The sequence below is a fragment of the Schistosoma mansoni genome (genome assembly GCF_000237925.1).
Source record: "Schistosoma mansoni, WGS project CABG00000000 data, supercontig 0132, strain Puerto Rico, whole genome shotgun sequence".
NCBI classification, from domain to species: domain Eukaryota; kingdom Metazoa; phylum Platyhelminthes; class Trematoda; order Strigeidida; family Schistosomatidae; genus Schistosoma; species Schistosoma mansoni.
The window spans coordinates 445,088-463,811 of NW_017386037.1; the positions used below are offsets into that span (position 1 = coordinate 445,088).

General features: G+C 34.9%; 1 protein-coding gene across 1 annotated transcript in view; it reads left to right on the forward strand.

Moving 5' to 3' along the window:
* Smp_090110 (invadolysin (M08 family)) overlaps positions 1-17,018 on the forward strand; it is a gene marked incomplete at both ends in the record, with an annotated part of 25,923 nt that extends 8,905 nt beyond the window's left edge. Inside the window, 9 exons of the mRNA XM_018789831.1 lie at positions 570-731; positions 1,797-1,904; positions 2,992-3,068; positions 3,899-4,009; positions 4,185-4,368; positions 7,546-7,612; positions 8,714-8,844; positions 9,757-9,906; positions 16,986-17,018. Of these exons, the coding sequence (XP_018646418.1) occupies positions 570-731; positions 1,797-1,904; positions 2,992-3,068; positions 3,899-4,009; positions 4,185-4,368; positions 7,546-7,612; positions 8,714-8,844; positions 9,757-9,906; positions 16,986-17,018 (1,023 nt within the window). The remainder of the gene's footprint in view (positions 1-569; positions 732-1,796; positions 1,905-2,991; positions 3,069-3,898; positions 4,010-4,184; positions 4,369-7,545; positions 7,613-8,713; positions 8,845-9,756; positions 9,907-16,985) is intronic.
* Positions 17,019-18,724: the final 1,706 nt, after the last annotated feature.

The window sequence follows — 18,724 nt, forward strand, 5'->3', positions numbered from 1 at the left end:
CGATCTCAACTATAGATAAATAATAATGAATTATATTAATTATCAGAAGGGGTTTTGTTAAGATTTAGTATTTTTCATAGTTGAAAGGGTGAGTCAATTGAAGCTAGACCACCATAGAAAACCTGGAAGCACTGCTTTAAGGCCGTTTCGTCCTATAATGGGACTCCTCAGCAGTGCGCATCCACGATCCCACCCTCGCGAGATTCGAAACCAGGACCTACCAGTCATATGAAAAATATTAAATCTCCACAAAACCCCTTCTGATTATTAATATAATCATATGCTCACTAGTGACTTCGAGAAGTATATCTAGAAGCTCTAGTGAGAAGCAGCGACCAGTGGAGTTCAAACGACGTCTATCGTGAGATAGGAACTCACTGAAGACAATTGATGAATGGTTGCTCAACTTCGTGGATCAGTTGAATTTAGACGTTAACACCGTTGTATACCAGTTCAGTGGTATATCGTTTAAGGGCTCTGGCTCGAGACTGGTATATCCTGGGTTGGAAAAACAAACACAATATACACCACCACAATATGATGTAATACATAGGTATAATAACTTTAAGCAAATTAAAATCAGTTATATTTTCATATTTCGTTTTCTAAATTTTTTTTTTGTTGTGTTCCATTTCAGTGAAAATACTGTTAAACGCATTGTTCGTCCATGGGTTACAGCGGTTGGATCTTTTATAAAACCTTTCTCATCAATTGTTACACCAGCGTTACTGGTAAGTAATTGTGTCAAACTAACACTCAGTGTAATCGAAATGTATATTCATTATTTATAAACTTGTTGGCTTAATATAAAATGCATATTTCTCATGAGGATTTAAGAATTTGCACAATACTTAAGAATGAACTGAAACATTCTAGATTTACGTATCTATCCAAAAATGTAAAGTATTATAATGAACAATAATCGAATGAGTAACAATTATATGAACTGAGCCATATTACTTATACCTTATATTCACATAAGATGTATAGAAAGCATCAGATGACATAATAACAGATATTAGCACTTTGTCACTATGCCGTTCCTAAATATCACCGACATATCACTTCAAGTTATATAAGAATTTAGAAAAAAATTTTTTGCCCCCAAATGCCCTGGTACGGCCGAGAGTGGGGAGAGTCTGCTCTCCCTCTAGAAATGCTCTGACATGGCCAGCGAATATATAGCCTCTGCCAGGGAAGTCCTACTCACTGCCTTCTCGTGGCAGGGGTGTTGTTCACAAAAGTGAGAGGACGAAAAGCGAAAATCCGGCGCTTCAACCGGGTTGGTGGATGTGGAGGATCCACCTAGGGGAGTTGGAAAACCCTGATTCCAAACCAATGGTGTACATGGGCTCCAGTATCCTGAGGGAACAAATGGCGTACGAATCAATCATTGATCACCGGCTACCATGGGACTGCATCTCCTCACGATGCTCCACTACCTTGTGGATCAGACATTCAGGTCAAAGGCTCCGGGTGTCGTCCCCTAAGGAAACCACCTGCTTCAGTTCGGGCACCTGGGCAGTATCACAGCCCTCAAGCAAATCGAATGAGATTTGTATGGCGCATATGTATCTGGTGCTTCCTTGTACCAATATTTATGTGTTTAAATAAATAATAAAATAATATAAGAATTTATTTCCAAAACACCTTGTCGTTTATCCCAACTCATATATATTCAATCATATATACCTAAGTAAAAGTGTTTTTGAATGTAAACCTTATTTCATTTAAGAACTATTATTTGTTATGATAAGAAATTATTTTCCATTGAAAATTTATTTATTCTTGCTTAGGATGAAGGACGCAAACATTATAACTGCCCTAACTTGGATGGAATTGACTTAGAGAATGAAGGTGGAGAAGGTACAGTTGGTTCACATTTTGAAAAGCGAGTAGTTGGTGTAAGTAAAAATTTATTTATTTGAAGAAAAAGATCATTTCATTATTGTCTCTTTGTTCTTTTGTTACAATGTTTCAGTAGTATTGTAGTGAATAAAATACGAGTGGGGACAATCGAATGTATTTAAGCACAATCTTAACTGTTTCCTTCTACAAATATCAGTCCATCTTCTCTGATTTCATTGTTCATGCATTTTTACATCCATTGCGCTTCATCTCAATTCTTTCCTTATCGATCTTCTGCCAAATACATTCGATGTCTGACCATCATTATATACTACTTATGTGGATATAAGTAGACCACACCACAAAACTACTCACTTGATTTACTGTGAAGTGCACACCACTTAAATATAAGTTGAATTATGAAGAAACTAAATGTTTTTGTTTAGCAAACCCTATTTTTATGAGAGATCTAAAGTTTTGTGGTTATAATCGCAAAAATGAAGAAACATCGGTTACTTTACCTATAAACCTAGAAGAATTACATCACACTAATGTGAATGAGTTAGGGATATTCAATTTTTATTCGATTACGATACAATATGAGTAAACAGTTTGAATAAACTGTAGCTTATATTATACTGTAGTCTGATTTAATGTATCACAATGAAAAGTCATAAAATGTGATAATATGGACGAAAAGACTCGATAGCAATACAGGATTGGTATTTCCTGATAGTCAGTACTTGCAAGATGAAATGACATATATAGTTCTGATTAAAATGTTATTCTTGTGGGATCTGAGCCGGTGTTACACCATACTTAAAAATATTAACTAGTACGAAATCTAAGTTTAGGTCTTCTTGTCAAATGCTCACAATCATCAACTATTGAAACATAAAACATGAGATATCGAGTTCCTTAAATTAGGGGCTACATCGTGAATTAATTAATAGAACTTAATCGATACGAACTAAACAGATGTTATTAATCTTTAACTAATTAGTAAACATCGTAATATAATGATTAAATTTGGATGCTTAGTGGTTAGTTAAGTTCTTCTTTGAATTATTATTTTCAATGTACGGCAACATCGAGACGAACACCATCTGATTAATTCTATTCATTTATTTGTGTTCATTATAGGATGAAATAATGGCAGGTGTGACAGGAGTGAAAACTGTCGTTTCAAGATTAACATTAGCATTCTTCCAAGATTCTGGGTAAATCAATACAATTAAATGTATCATAAATATGTCAATCTAGAATCCCTGAGTATCTTTATTGTATATTTTGAATTATCTACTAAATTGTTTTCCTAGTAATATGAAATTAGATGTATTAGCTTTACAATTCATATCACTTATTGGGATGGAGAATACTGGTGTGTATCCTATGCTCCTCCACGAGGGGTAACAGGCGTAGGTAAGTTATCAAGTAAGTGAGTTATTTGTTCAGACAGTTACATTAGCTGAATTCTGAATCACTAACAAAAAAAGAAGCAAATTTATCTAGAGAAATGATATTCTAGTTCGATTTTCTCGGTATACGAACGGAGGTTAATGACACAGTGGCACGATAGGCTAATCTAATCTGTTGTACCAGACCCTGCTAACTAGAGGAAGAAGTCCAAGACGAAGTAGGGGAAAATATACTCCGTAAACAGCTAAAGTACAAGCAACCACACTAGGAAGAAATCAAACATATTTATACAGTACAAAGTTGTCCTTTGGAAGCATTACAAAATAGCACACTAAAAAGATATAACGGACTAATAGCGTTTAAGATATTTCCATGTGGGAAATACGACTCGAAGGTGAATGGATCGCTTTTGGCGCAAAAACAAAGAAATTCAAATTTTCAAAATAAAATTACAAAAATAAGTCATTTACCAAGTAAGTTCTGGGTATTTAACATCCCCAACAGGAAATCACAGTGAAAACAGCTATCCTAAATGATTGTTAACATTTGAGAATATAAAGTTAATTTGAAATCTGTTTCATTGTATTACATTTTATTATTGATTAAATATCTTCTTCTGATTTAAATATAGTTGGTGGGATGTCAATTATTCAGTTGCTGAAGACTGGAATTATGGGAAGAATTTAGGCTGCACCTTTGTCAGGGAAAGTTGCTATGCATACATGATGAAAATGAAGCTAGAGTAAGATTCATTCAATTACTTCACTATAGCACTCATGCTTATTGTCATTAATAGTAGTATTAGTAATAATAATATCAATAATAATAACATTCTTAAAATCATGACCTTGTTGACAGTATTCACAGCCTATATATTGAATACGTTTTAAGTGGTATTAATGTCTATTTTATTTCAGAGGGAAAAGCATGGAACCTTACTGTGAAGAAGCGGATTCTTTGATGTGCTATCATCACAAGGCTTTTGGGACTTGTGCCATAGGACAATATATGAAGTATTTACAACCACAAGAACAATATTTCAAAGGTGCTCCTGATTATGGAGGTACCGGTGCATTGGTAGATAAATGTCCTCTTATTCAGGTCAGTGTTTTTTTATTGTTTAGTACTAATCATATCCTATCTAGTTTGAGTGTAAATATCTATCCATTATAGCAATCATCCTACAATCAATTTCGGTTATAGTCAATTTTGGTTAAGCCCTTTTTATTCACTTACTTAACAGACATCGTCATTTGGATAGTAACAATTTGCATATTCTTTGCACTGCTATACCACTAGAGCACATGACGCTCTATCCAAAATGTTGACTGCTTAAATATCATTCGATGACTCATACTCCTCCCCATATATGTATTTGTTAGGATATTCACAGGAATATCCCAAAAATTATCTCGAATGTAAAGTGGTATGTTTTCAGACTCTTCACATAATTCGCATGTTATTTTCTATTGGTCATTATTTACAGTTGTCCGAACTATGACTTTCACGTGTCGTTTTCCTATTGGTCAATTTTGAGTTGTCCTAATTATAACCTTTACGTATCCTTTCTTTCCATTGGTTACTGTTCATAGTCATCTTAACTGTATAAAAATGCCTTGTCTGTAAATCATTTTTGACCTGCTTGTGACCCCATAAACAATTCTTATTTAACGGCTGTGTTCTGATTTACTGGAGGTTGGGGAATAGCATTGGGGTCGTACTAGGATATCTGAATTTGGTCAATCGGTAGAATTTCGTGTAGTCTTATCGCAATACGCAATATTTAGCAACGCAATAATCTCGCGACGTAACAGTATTCACGCAAATACTATTATCAGCCTTCGTTTTGTTTTACTGTGCCCTTATTAAATCTGACTATAAATTGCCTATGTAATTACTTGCTATTCGTTCGTTCGCTTCCTTTGCTTGTTCGCCTGTTCACTCGCTCTCTCGCTTGCCGCTCACTCGCTCGTTGATATTCGCTCAGGTGTTGTTAGCTTTCTGACCTGAGTTATTCGACAATAAACTGTAGTTGCTGCTATCCTTTGTCTTCTGATCTTATGCACCGTTGAGATTAGAATTATAACGGTCATCGAAGTAAACGATTAACGAATCGCGGCACTACACCATCTTCGTTTCATCCTAAATGACGTTCACAGTGTTTACTTGAAAATTAATTCGAATCGCAAGATAAACTAATAATAAGCATTTATTTACATAAACAATAAATGTTATGCAAAGATGGATAGTGACAGGTAGTGGAGTCCACGACGCGCGTTTCGTCCTATTTGGGACTCGTCAGCTGGATGTACCTGCATCTCCGAGTTGATGTTCACTCTTGGACTCGAACTCAGTACCTTTCGCTCCAAACGACATCGTGTTATCCACTCAGCTATACGCACAGTATGCACATATGTCAATTAAAGACTGACCAGTTGCAGTCCTAAAAACGTCAATGAGAAGATTCAAACAAACAATACTAAGTGAATTTAAGAAATGTTATGTTTGTAAAAATCTCTTTCAAAGAGCTTGAACTAGATTGTCAAGCAAAACATCAAATTTTCTGAGATTTATGTAAACATGAAAATGGTTGCGCAGTCATTCATGGATCGATGGAAGTCAGACATTAACACCGTTGGATGCCGGCTCAGTGGTCTAGGGGTCCTGAATTCAAATGCCAACTACGGGATCGTGGATGTGCACTGCTAAAGAATCTATCATTATTCATAAATATTTGTAAATAGAAAGTTGATCCTTAAAAAAATTGTACATTATTTTTTATCTTCATATTCCATATGTTGTTGTGTTCATGAGGTGTGGCAACTTGGACCGATACATATTTATATACCTGGTCCTAAGTCGTAACTAACTGACTGACTGACTGATGATATTCCACTAAACACTATTCGAATATATTCAATAGAACATTATGAGGCTTCCTATTTTGTGTTGTTCTTATTATGTGACTTCATTCTATGATATATTTGGAACAATGAATAAATACAACAGTATACGAGTAAAGATTACAACTTAAGTTACTTACTTACTTGCCCCTGTTACCCTCCGCCCATGGAGGAGCATAGGCCTCACACCAGTATTTGCCATCCAAACTTGTCCTGGGCAATCTTTTCCAATTCTTTCTAGTTAACCTTCACCCTTTTCATATCTGCTTCAACTTAAGTTAAATGATATAAATAACAACAAATTATGTTTATATAACCCATTGTAAGATATTTAAATGTATAAAATCAAATGAGATAGAAGATTAGTTGTAGAGAAAATGTTTTCAGTTATCAAAACATCATTGATGAACAAGGAGGATAGGATCCAGATGTAAAGGCGAGGATCGGCAAAGCAAGGGCAGTATTTCTACAATTGAAGAACATATGGAACTCAAAACAACTATCAACTAATTTCAAAGTGAGAATCTTCAATATGAACTTCAAGACAGTCAGTTCTACTGAACGGAGCTAAAACATGGATAACTACTACAACCATCTTCAAGAAGATAAAATTATTCATAAAAAGTTGTCTACACAACATACTAAACATTCACTGGTCGGATACTATCAGCAACAGCGTTTTATGGGAGAGGAAAACCAGCTTCCAACTGAAGAGGAAATTCGGAGAAGACGTTGGAAGTGGATAGGACATACATTGAGGAAATCACCAAACTGTATCAAGAGGCAATCCCTAACATTGAATCCGGAAGGGAAACGGAAAAGAGGAAGGCCAAAGAACACATTATGCCGTGAAATAGAAGCAGATATGAAAAGGATGAATGTTAACTGGAAAGAAGTGGAAAGGATTGTTGAGGACAGGGTTGAAGGGAGAATGCTGGTAGGCGGCCTATGCTCCTCCATGGGTGGGGGTAGTTTTGTTCTTCAGTATAAACTATGCTGATGATGTCATTCAGAAGAACTATAAAAGCTCCATGACTGAACCATTCAGCTCATGTAACAAAAGTCCATCAAAAATCATCCATCTGAGCTACAAATCTCCTCCATTATCTCATTGTGGTTTATGTTCCAATAAAGAAACGACAGAAAGTATTTCAATTCCATAAAGAATTTGTGATTTACTTCAGAGACCATTGTTCTTATGATGTTATGATACATATTCCACATAGACGATCATCGTATACTCTAAATTATTATTTTGAATTAGTTTCCTAGTAATAATCCACTTAGTTATTTTGTATAAACATTCCTTTTAAATATTTAATAATGAAATATTAATAATACTACTGGTGTTACAATGATCCTTCTTTCAATACAGCCAACGAAGCAATTTTTCGAGGAACCACTTATGACCTACTGTGATCATAGTTTAAATATTCCAGTTGGTAAGTTTACAAGTGTTTACAATATTTGTATAATAAAATCCATAAACAAAAATAAATAATGGTTAGCAGTGGAATCTAGGACGCGCATTTTATCTTATCTGGGACTCATTAGCTAGATGTATTTGCATCCCAGAGTTGAAGTGGTATGATAGTGAATGAGAATACAGGTGTGGACAACTAGATGTATTTTAGTACAACATTACAGAACATCTTATTCAAGTCTGAAAACCATACAGTAAATATTTCATTTACAATCAATTGTTTCAGACTTCATTGTTCCTTCATTTCCATACCAACTATTCTCTGTTCTCGTCCTTTTCTTTCTTTTATTTTCCCAATATTCTGCCTCTAGGTATTCCACTTTCTATTGATGGTACATACTACTTATATCTGTTGACATCAGTAACACATATCACAACTGAAATGTTTTTTTCTTCATAAATTAAGCTGTTGATAGGGTTTAAGCAAATGACGTATAAAAAAGGTTATGGGTAAAATCAAAGCGGTATGAGAAATAAATAAAACAAATGGGACACTTTCAAATGAAATAGTAACGATAATAATAATAATGACAATATTAATAATAGTTTGTGGTCATGTTAAAGACAAGGATAGGATATAATTCTATACCATTCAAGTTTGGGTTTAATCTCAGGTTTAGCTAGAGGTTAAGATGCCTTGACGATTTTTAAACAATAAAGTTTTGATATAATTCTTTGGATTCTATGACTCACATTAGCGTTTATTAGATGAGTTCTTTTTTAAGAGGTGAGGTTGTTAATCTACTCCCAACCTTTGCCTTTACTGAGACTTGAGGCTGCTAGTAACTCTATCAACATTCTGAGTAGATTTTATGAACAGTCACTTAACTAACTAAATACTCATGGATGATCAAACAATAGCGAAATTGCTCCGAACTTCCTTCTGGTCTCTTCAGAGTTATATAAGTGCAGATTCGAAAAACCTATACAAAAATATAAATACTGATGAAACATGAATATCATCTTGACAATGAATAAATTTCAAAGAGCACATACATTACATTTAGTTGACATTGTCAATATTAACAATAATCATTTGTTTTTTTTCTCTTTATGTTAGCACAAAGGGGAAATATATTTGGTCAAGCTTTCGGGAATAATTCAGTATGTATTACCCATAAGGGAGCTTGGAAAGCTCGATTGAATGGAAAAGCAACACAAGATCCTCGAATTAAAGCAACTTGCCATCAGGTAATTTTGAAAACTATTATCCTGGATACGTTCATTCTCTTCAGAATAGTTTTGAATGTGAAATATTTGGTAGAATTTAATTCTATATTGTTGAAATCATATTTAAACACATAAATATTGGTACAAAGGGGCACCAGATATATATGCACTGCACAAATCTCATTTGATTTGTGTGAGAGCTGTGATACTGCCCAGGTGCCCAAACCGAAGCTGGTGGTTTTCTTAAGGGGCCACTTTCGGAGCCTTTGACCTGAAGATCTGATCCACACGGCTGTGGAGCATCGTATGGAGATGCAGTTCCATAGTAGCCGGTGACCAACGATTTATTCATACTCCATTTGTTCCCTCACAGTACTGAAACCCACGTGCACCATTGGTTTGGAATCAGGGTTTTTCAACTCCCCTAAGTGGATCCTCCGTGTCCACCGACCCTCTTAAAGCATCGGACATCCTCTTTCCGTCCTCTCAATTTCGTAGACAACAATAATGCCACGAGAATGCAGTGAGTAGGACTTCCCTGGTCGAGGCTGTATACGCATGGTCAAGTGAGAGCATTTCGGGAGGGAGAGTGGCCTCTCCCCACTCTCGGCCGTACCAGGGTATTTGGGGGCGTGGAAGTCAAGTCTATATAGAAATGTATAATAAGACGTTTTTAGTAGTTATATGAATCATGTCAAAAATCAATACATGTAATTTGGAAAACTGAACAAATCAACTAGATTATAGAATATATAGAGTTTGAAAGATACTTTGTTCTCTCGGTCATACAAATCGAATCTCAGAAACATACAATAGAGTAAACAGTCTGTATGAATCAGCATCATTCTATATGCATTAAACTTTGTAAACTTCCATCGAATTATAGTCATATGATAATTAGCTTTATGCAATAATGATTTTCATATTTTTCAGTACTCATGTTCTGGTGGTGTCCAAGTCATCATTGATGGTAAATCGTTTCGCTGTGATAACGGTGTAGCCAAAATACACACTGAACGAATTGAAGGAGAAGCGATCTGCCCTAATCCTAATGATGTTTGCAGAGTAAGGATAGTATATGTTGTAAATAATTATTCAAATTATTTGCTATGTTCATCAGTATTAACGGCTGTAAATGAACATATTTTTCCAGTTAGCTTTCCGGTGCATGCAGTATTGTGTTCGGATGATTGAAGTTGACAGACATTAAATGATAGCCATTATTCCTATTCAAGACAAAGTATTACCACGATGTTAGACAAGGAAATGGTAACCGATTAGAATTATTTTAAACGAGATTTCAGATCACCTTGATAGAATTCATTATACAGATGATCAAGACTATTCCAACCATTAGTTTCAAGTCAAATAACATGTGGTGTTATTTGTAGGGCTGGATTTTCAGGCTGAAATTTAAGTATCTCTATCTAACGATTTCGGATTTGGACGAAACGCATGTTCGTGATTGTGCTAGTAGCTAAAATATGTCATTATAAAATCTTATCTTCAGTAAGGAATTGTGACGTTTGTTGAATTTCATTGAAATCGTGAACCGATCAGTGTTGAAGTTAAACCTTAACACCGTTGAATTCGGGCTCAGTGGTCTAGAGTTGTAATGTCCTGATGAGAATAGTGAATGGTAAATTTGGGATCCATTTATAGACTAATAATATGCATGTATTCTTTATCGTATAATTAGTAAATAACTGAACTATTCATATTCATGTCTTCCTTATTATGAGCTTTATTTTAACCTATGAACTATTGTTATACGATATACCACTCTTCAATTATGCCCTGTCTACCATTTACTATCTCCCTTATTCACAGCCACATTTGGCCAAATCTTCTACATATCTTCTTTCCTATTTTATGGTACGATGTGGTCTGTCTGTTTGGTATATAAACCCAGTATGTTTGAAATATAATGATTCATACCGCAAAGGCTGTTATTGGTGTTCTGGACATAAACGGCTAGGCTAGGCAGAAAGCAGGACCTATAAGTACTCTAGACTGCTCACACAGGTTTTATGCATCATTGGTCCGTTCGATAAATCACTGCTCTCTAATTGGCGGTATTAGCACGTTCTACATTAACAGGTCGTCCAGGTCACAAGTTATAACAAGAGTTCAAGCGTTCATACGTAACTGAAGATCCTAGGTTCGAGTATAGTGTGCGAGATCTAGAACGTGAACTGATGAGTAGTCGCACGCTATCAGGAAATGGCAGTTCACTTCCCCTAAGTTTTCAAAGGTAGTTTAACGTTGATTCGTCGATGATTTCAATAGACCAAATTTTATGACTAAATAATATTATTGAAACAATTTGTTCAGAATGTAGACATCTTAACAGGAGCTTACTAATTTCAGTCCTTAATATCAACACTGAGAAAAGAATGGACTTGTTATAGATGCCCCCCTCGGGCTACTGCAGGTCCCAATCCCGGATAAAGGAGGAAGATTGAGCATAAGGTAAGCCACCCCATCCCGTCGAAAAAAACTCGGTCAAAAGAGCAGCATATCCACAACTCAAGAACATCTAGAACTCAAAACAATTGTCAACTAACACCAAGATCAGAATTCTCAATACATATGTCAAGACAATTCTACTGTATGGGGCGGAAAACTGGAGAACTACCAAAGCCATCATCCAGAAGATACAAGTATTTATTAACAGATGTCTACGCAAAATACTTCGAATCCGTTGACCAGACACCATCAGCAGCAACCTACTGTTAGAGAGAGAGAGAACCAAATTTCAGTGGAGGAAGAAATCAGGAAGAAGCAATGGAAGTGGATAGGACACACATTGAGGAAATCACCTAAATGTGTCACAATTCAAGTTCTCACATGGAATGCTGAAGGTTAAATGAGAAAAGGAAGGTCAAGAAACATTACATAGACAAATGGAGACAGATATGAGAAAAATGAACAAAAGTTGGATAGAACTAGAAAGGAAGGTCGAGGACAGAGTGGGTAGGAGAATGCTGGTCGACGGCCTATGCTCCATTGGTAGTAACAGGCGTAAGTAAGTAAGTAAGTAAGAGGTTGAAAATAATCAATTCAGTAAACGTTTGAACGAATAACCCCTTCATCCACTTTTCTCTTTTTTTAAATTTACTTTATAGTATAAATGAAATGAAAATGAACAATCCAACTCTCCCTTTTTAATTATGAACCAATAACTATGGATATCTAATTCATTTGAATCACTTTCAATATATAATAGTTAATTAATCATTAAACTCTGTACACTTTGGTTAGGCATGAATTAATTAAATATATACCAATTATTAAATATATGTTATAATCAAATGACTTTTGATAAATAAGAGGTGTTTTGAGACGGTGGAGAAGATTTGTAGCTCAGGTGGGTGATTTTGATGGAGTTTTATTCTCTGTACTGGATGGTTTAGTCGTGGAGCTTTCATCGTCCTTCCGAACGACATCGTTAGCACAAACTTCTTCTAGAAGCGAAGTGTTTGATTCTTTCCACATGTGGTCCACAGTCTGTCCTGTACATCTCGATGTTGATTGGTTCTTGTTGACCTTAAATCTGTCATTGTTTATTTCTTCGTTTAGGTTGTATCTCCCGTTGGTTTGATTTTTGTTCCTATGTTTCGGCATAATTTTCCTGATTAGTTGATAAATTGGATTGATTTCAATGTGCTTGTTTATTGCTGATTGACCTGAGTTCCAAGCTTCTAGAAATTCTCCGGTGTTCTTTCTGTTTTGTATTACTATTGTAAATCAAAAAGAAGTCCCCACTATCCAGGAGGCACGACGGCGACGAGTGGGTCGGGTTTCGCTTCCCAAAAAGAAGCAATTAAATAGGATAATGTTAAGTTTATCATTTAATGAATTCACTATAGAAGCTTACAACTTGTAAGTAGTAGTTGTTGTTGTTGTGATTGATATATCGTGTGCGTGAGGAGTTGTTATTATCTTCTACTCGCCTGTTAGAGATCAGAGAATTTATCAGTCGAACCAATGACACACGAAACCCGTTCGAGCAGTCTTGAGTACTTATCGGTCCTGCTTTCTGCCTAGCCCAACCAGTTCAGTCCAGAACACCAATAACAGCTTCTGTAACATGAATCATTATATTCCAAACATACTGCGTTTATATACCAAACAAACTGACCACATCGTACCATAAAATAGAAAATAACATTTATACAAGATTTAGCCAAATGTGGCTGGGAATATGGGGAACAGTAGTTAATAGACTTGGGATAACTCAAGAATGGTATATCGTATAATAATAGTCCATAGGTCAAAATAAAGCTTATAATAAAAGGAACATGGATATGAATGGTTAAGTTAATTAGCAATTATACAATAGGAATATGCGTACCATATTGATCCATAAATAGTCCTCAAAGTTAGCATTCATAAATCTCTTTGGGATATAACAGAAGTAGTAGTAGTAGTAGTAGTAGTAGTAGTAGAAAAATATCAAGATTTGATTAGATAATAGTATTGTTGTAATGGTTTGACTTCGTTTAACAATCACCATGGTAACCAACATTAAATAATTCCTAAGAGTGAATGAATTCTGAAGGTAACAAGAAGCGATGACTACAGTTTATTAGCAGATACTATAGATAACACAGTTATGAGTCGTTCGAGGCGAATAGGAGCACATAAGGTAATTTATGTATTAGAAAGCGAATATAGAGGCAAATTTATAGTGAAATCGAATCAAGATGAAATAAGGCAAGGTAAAGCTAAGGTAATTAATAAGATTTAAGCATATACGTTTACACAGACATGATGGTAATCATAATAATAGACAAATTCTTACTGTTCGAATAACACTGTCTGTTAGTTAACTGAAAGACTTGACAAAAATTAAGCGTAAGCAGAATTAATTGTAGGAGGGTTACTAAAGCATGATCATACTTGTTTTTATACATTGAATAACAGATCAGATATGTTCCTAGTACCATTTCAGTCAGTCAGTTACAACGTAGAACTTCATACGTACGTACATCAGTTCGAGTTGCCATACCACATTAGCACAGACATGAAGTTGTCGTTTCCAATCCCATATTGGTAGAAGTCGTAAGAGTATAAGCATTATGTTAAATTAAAAAAGAGACATAGTATATCAACAAACGTTAATCCATCTAATTACATTTTCATCATGCCTTACTCTAAGATAGAGTTAGATTTATATGCATATATATGTCAAAGATAACCTACCTAGGGTAACTCATGAGTCAATAATGCACAATTTACAAAAGATCAGAAAAGCCGAAGAGTATCTTTGAATTCATTATATTTCGTGGTTTCTCATCAGCTGCTTACAACCAAATATGTATTAGAATTTTAGCATTGGGATAATAAATAGGATGGAACGACTGACATAAGTGAATGTAAAGGATTGATAACTATATATATATATATTTATTTATGGGCAAGGAAAGGTCAGAGGTTATTAGGTATTAGAATGAAGGGTGGCGTATAAGTTGAGTGAAGTTCAAAGACAGATAAGATCAAAAATGTGATTATTTTAGAGGTAATTAAAACAATTAGGGTGGGTTACGTAATAATTGAATAATTTTTAGAGGTAGTTGAAAACAATTAAGGTGAGTTACGTAATAATTGAATAAAATTTGGATAGTTCATATAATTAGGAGAGACAAATGAGCGGAAATGTGTGAGAGAAAGGGCGCGTCCTGGATTCCACTGCTAGCCATTATCCATCTTTGCTTACCACGCTTATGATTTAAGGCTAAATCGAGGCAATACGCACAGTATGCACATATGCCAATTAAAGACTGACCAGTTGCAGTCCTAATCATCAATGAAAATATTCAAACAAACCATACTAAGTGAATTTGAGTCAGGCTAATTCTTTATACCTCCTATGTGTTTGTTTTTGTTCTCCCTATCTTCATTATTTCCTCATACAAAATGATTTCCCGTATATCATATCTATCTGAATTTTGTGCGGATGATATTGTTTAAAAGAACAATGTAAGGTCCACAATCAAACCATCCAACTCAAAGAACAAAAGTCTATTTAAATTATTTTTCATACACTTCTCAATATACAGTTTTCATGCTTTAATGAATTGATTGATTATCCTAAATGTTTATGTACTTCCTATATCAAAATATTTATTCAAACTGTTTTATTATGGTTATCATTATTTAACCATTTGACATCTTGTTATTGTCCTATGTATTTGAATTTAATGAATTACAATTTATTGTAAAATTCACTTGATTGTTATCTTACTTCCTTTCTTACTTACTCCTGTTACTACCAATGGAGCATAGGCCGTCGACCAGCATTCTCCTACCCACTCTGTCCTCGACCTTCCTTTCTAGTTCTATCCAACTTTTGTTCATTTTTCTCATATCTGTCTCCATTTGTCTATGTAATGTTTCTTGACCTTCCTTTTCTCATTTAACCTTCAGCATTCCATGTGAGAACTTGAATTGTGACACATTTAGGTGATTTCCTCAATGTGTGTCCTATCCACTTCCATTGCTTCTTCCTGATTTCTTCCTCCACTGAAATTTGGTTCTCTCTCTCTCTAACAGTAGGTTGCTGCTGATGGTGTCTGGTCAACGGATTCGAAGTATTTTGCGTAGACATCTGTTAATAAATACTTGTATCTTCTGGATGATGGCTTTGGTAGTTCTCCAGTTTTCCGCCCCATACAGTAGAATTGTCTTGACATTTGTATTGAGAATTCTGATCTTGGTGTTAGTTGACAATTGTTTTGAGTTCTAGATGTTCTTGAGTTGTGGATATGCTGCTCTTTTGACCGAGTTTTTTTCGACGGGATGGGGTGGCTTACCTTATGCTCAATCTTCCTCCTTTATCCGGGATTGGGACCTGCAGTAGCCCGAGGGGGGCATCTATAACAAGTCCATTCTTTTCTCAGTGTTGATATTAAGGACTGAAATTAGTAAGCTCCTGTAATAAACTTTTTCATGTCAAGGACTTGAAAGTGATCATCAGGAATTACTACTTGACCTAGGTCTTGAAGTTGTAAACAGTCCTCAGTAAAGTGTACCGTGAATTTTGAGGGAGTTGATGCACTGTCTTTTTGAGAGACTAAGGAAAAACCGTTGAAATGGGACAATTGATCTGGTCTAGGATTGTTATAATGAAAAGAACGAAAAGCTACTTTGTCTCCATCTGATTTAGTGAAACGCGAACAACTTATTCTGTTTTGTAATTTGTGATCTTATTTACATTCAATATATAGTATGATGGAGTTAAATGAATGATCTAAGAACCATATTAGCATGATTTTTGCTTGTTCATTCAATGACAGCATTATTAACATGTATCCGTCTTTGATGAATCCGTTCATCACCTGTATACGGAGAAATTAATTTCACTGGAATAAGTCCTTTAGCTACTATTAGCTCTGCCTAGCGTAATTTTTGTCAATACGGGTTGCAAAAGAAACAATGTTTTGAGCGTTTAAGCGGATGGTTTCCACTCTTCCAAAACACTATACCTATTAATCAATCGATTTATTGCTGAACAAGTGACCAATCTTTTTGGATTAAATGTTTTAAATGTTTATTCATCATTCATGGGAGAGAACAAACCAGATTTCGGTGGAGGAAGAAATCAGGAAGAATTACTGGAAGTGGATGGGACACACATTGAGGAAATCACCCAACTGCATCACAACAAAAGCCCTCACATGCAGTCCTGAAGGCCAAAAGAAAAGAGGAAGACTAAAGAACATATCCCGTTGAAAAATGGATACAGACATGAGAAGAATGAAGAAGAACTGGATAGAACTAGAAAGGAAGGCCCATGACAGAGTGGGTTGGAGAATGTTTGTCGGCGATCTATGCTCCATAGGGAGTAACAGACGTAAATCTTGAAAAAATCCATCATTCGTACAATGAATAGTTCTCGTTCTAAACAAACTCGAATTTGTGCTCAGGATTTATGTGAAGTATTGACTTCATGATCTTAGTGTCTGACTTGAATGAACAGTGAAATTCACTAAAAATGTAGGTATAAAATGTTTCAAATAATTAAAGATCTCGATATCAAAACATGGACATTGATTACATGTCTACCGTAAAACATTGATAAGACTTGTACTTGCTTATGGGCATTTTGAAAAGTTAAAGTTATCAGTACACATTTCAAATGTTTGATAATGAAACAGGAACGAAAGGCTGTTGACTGTGAGTGTATTTGAATAACTATGTTACAAAGTTTCGAATGGAAACACGACATACACACCTAAGTATGTTTACTCTTATATGAGTAAATTTAAAAGATAAGAAGTCAGGTGGATCATTCAAATCCGACTAATCATATCGTGACCTATGATTCAATTCGTTTCTATCTTCAACAGTCATTTCAGTCCAACTTACTGTATTTACCTTATTCTTGTAGCAGTAATTTTTTTACTCGTATGTACGTACACTTATGTAGATGTGTCCTTGTCGTTATGCACCTCACTGTACACTCATTTATATTTATTAGTTATTTTTGACCATTTATAGTTCAATGTAACTACTCATATAATTACCAATTACTCTGACCGATAAAATTCCATGGAGATACGTCACTTTCAAATTCTATCTCTTTGCCTCCGGTTTCTCAGGTGATATTCATGCATGAGATAAATTATTCTCTACAAATTTCATACTGTTGTAGTGTGCTACTGATTTAGACAGATATAAGTAGTATGTATCATCAATCGAAAGTGAAATGACTTGATGCAAAGGTTAAGAAGATCAAAGAAAAGAGAACGAGAACAGTGAATGATTGCTGTGGAAATAAAGAAACACTGAAATTTGAGGCGATTAATTGATATTTACGAAAGGAAAGGTCAAGTTTGAGACAACTGATTACCATTTTGCAAATAAAGTATTCATTGTATGGTTCTCAAATTTTGCTAAGATATCCTATAATTTTGTGTTCAAATACGTTCGATTGTCCCCACTTTTGTTCTTCTTCAATACACTATGTTTTTGAAAGGTTTTACTCCGGTTCAATAGTCAGTAATATGTGAAAAATTAAACTCAAGAATGAGTTACATAGGAGTTCGATAAAATATGAAAAACTGTACTTACAAGCATTTAGCAATGTTCTGAGAAATTAATGTTGTTATGTTGTTGTATTTACCATCATTTACAACCTACTGCACCTAAGAAGTGGTAGTTCATATCTGAATGCATAGACGTTCTTGAAGTCACAAGATTCGAAGAATAATGAGTTCAACTTTGAAATATTCTGAATTTCTTATATCCATCATTAATAGATAATGATACAAGAAGAGTTGTGTAGAGTGATTACTTTCTGTCTACAATTGATAATTTAGCTATCATCGATGTGAGACTTCAACTCTATAGATTTGTTAGGATTTTGGTGAAAAATACATACAATTACTGTACAGTCAAATGTTTATGTTATATATCTTAACCAGTTTCAATAACACAAAACCGCGACTCTATGGTCTACCCAAAGTTCACAAGGCAGATCTTCCTCTTCGTCCAGTGTTAGATATGTATAATTCACCTTACCATAAAACTGCGAAGTGGCTAGTTCGAATCTTAGATCCCTTACACAAACTAATCGTCAACAGAAGCGTGAAAGACGTTTTCGATTTCATTTCGAAAGTAGAACATATGAACTTAAATGCGAAACGAATGTTATCTCTAGATGTTGCTTCCCTTTTCACCAATGTGCCACTAACTGAGACTATTGACTTTGTGTGCCAACAATTACCTGAAAAACAAATCAGTGTTGGAATTCCCGAGGTCAGTCTTAAAGAATTACTTCTGAAATGTACAATGAATGTCCATTTTATCTTTAATAACACATATTATAGACAAATTGATGGTATTGCGATGGGTTCACCTCTAGGTCCTATCCTTGCTGATTTTCTTCTTGCGA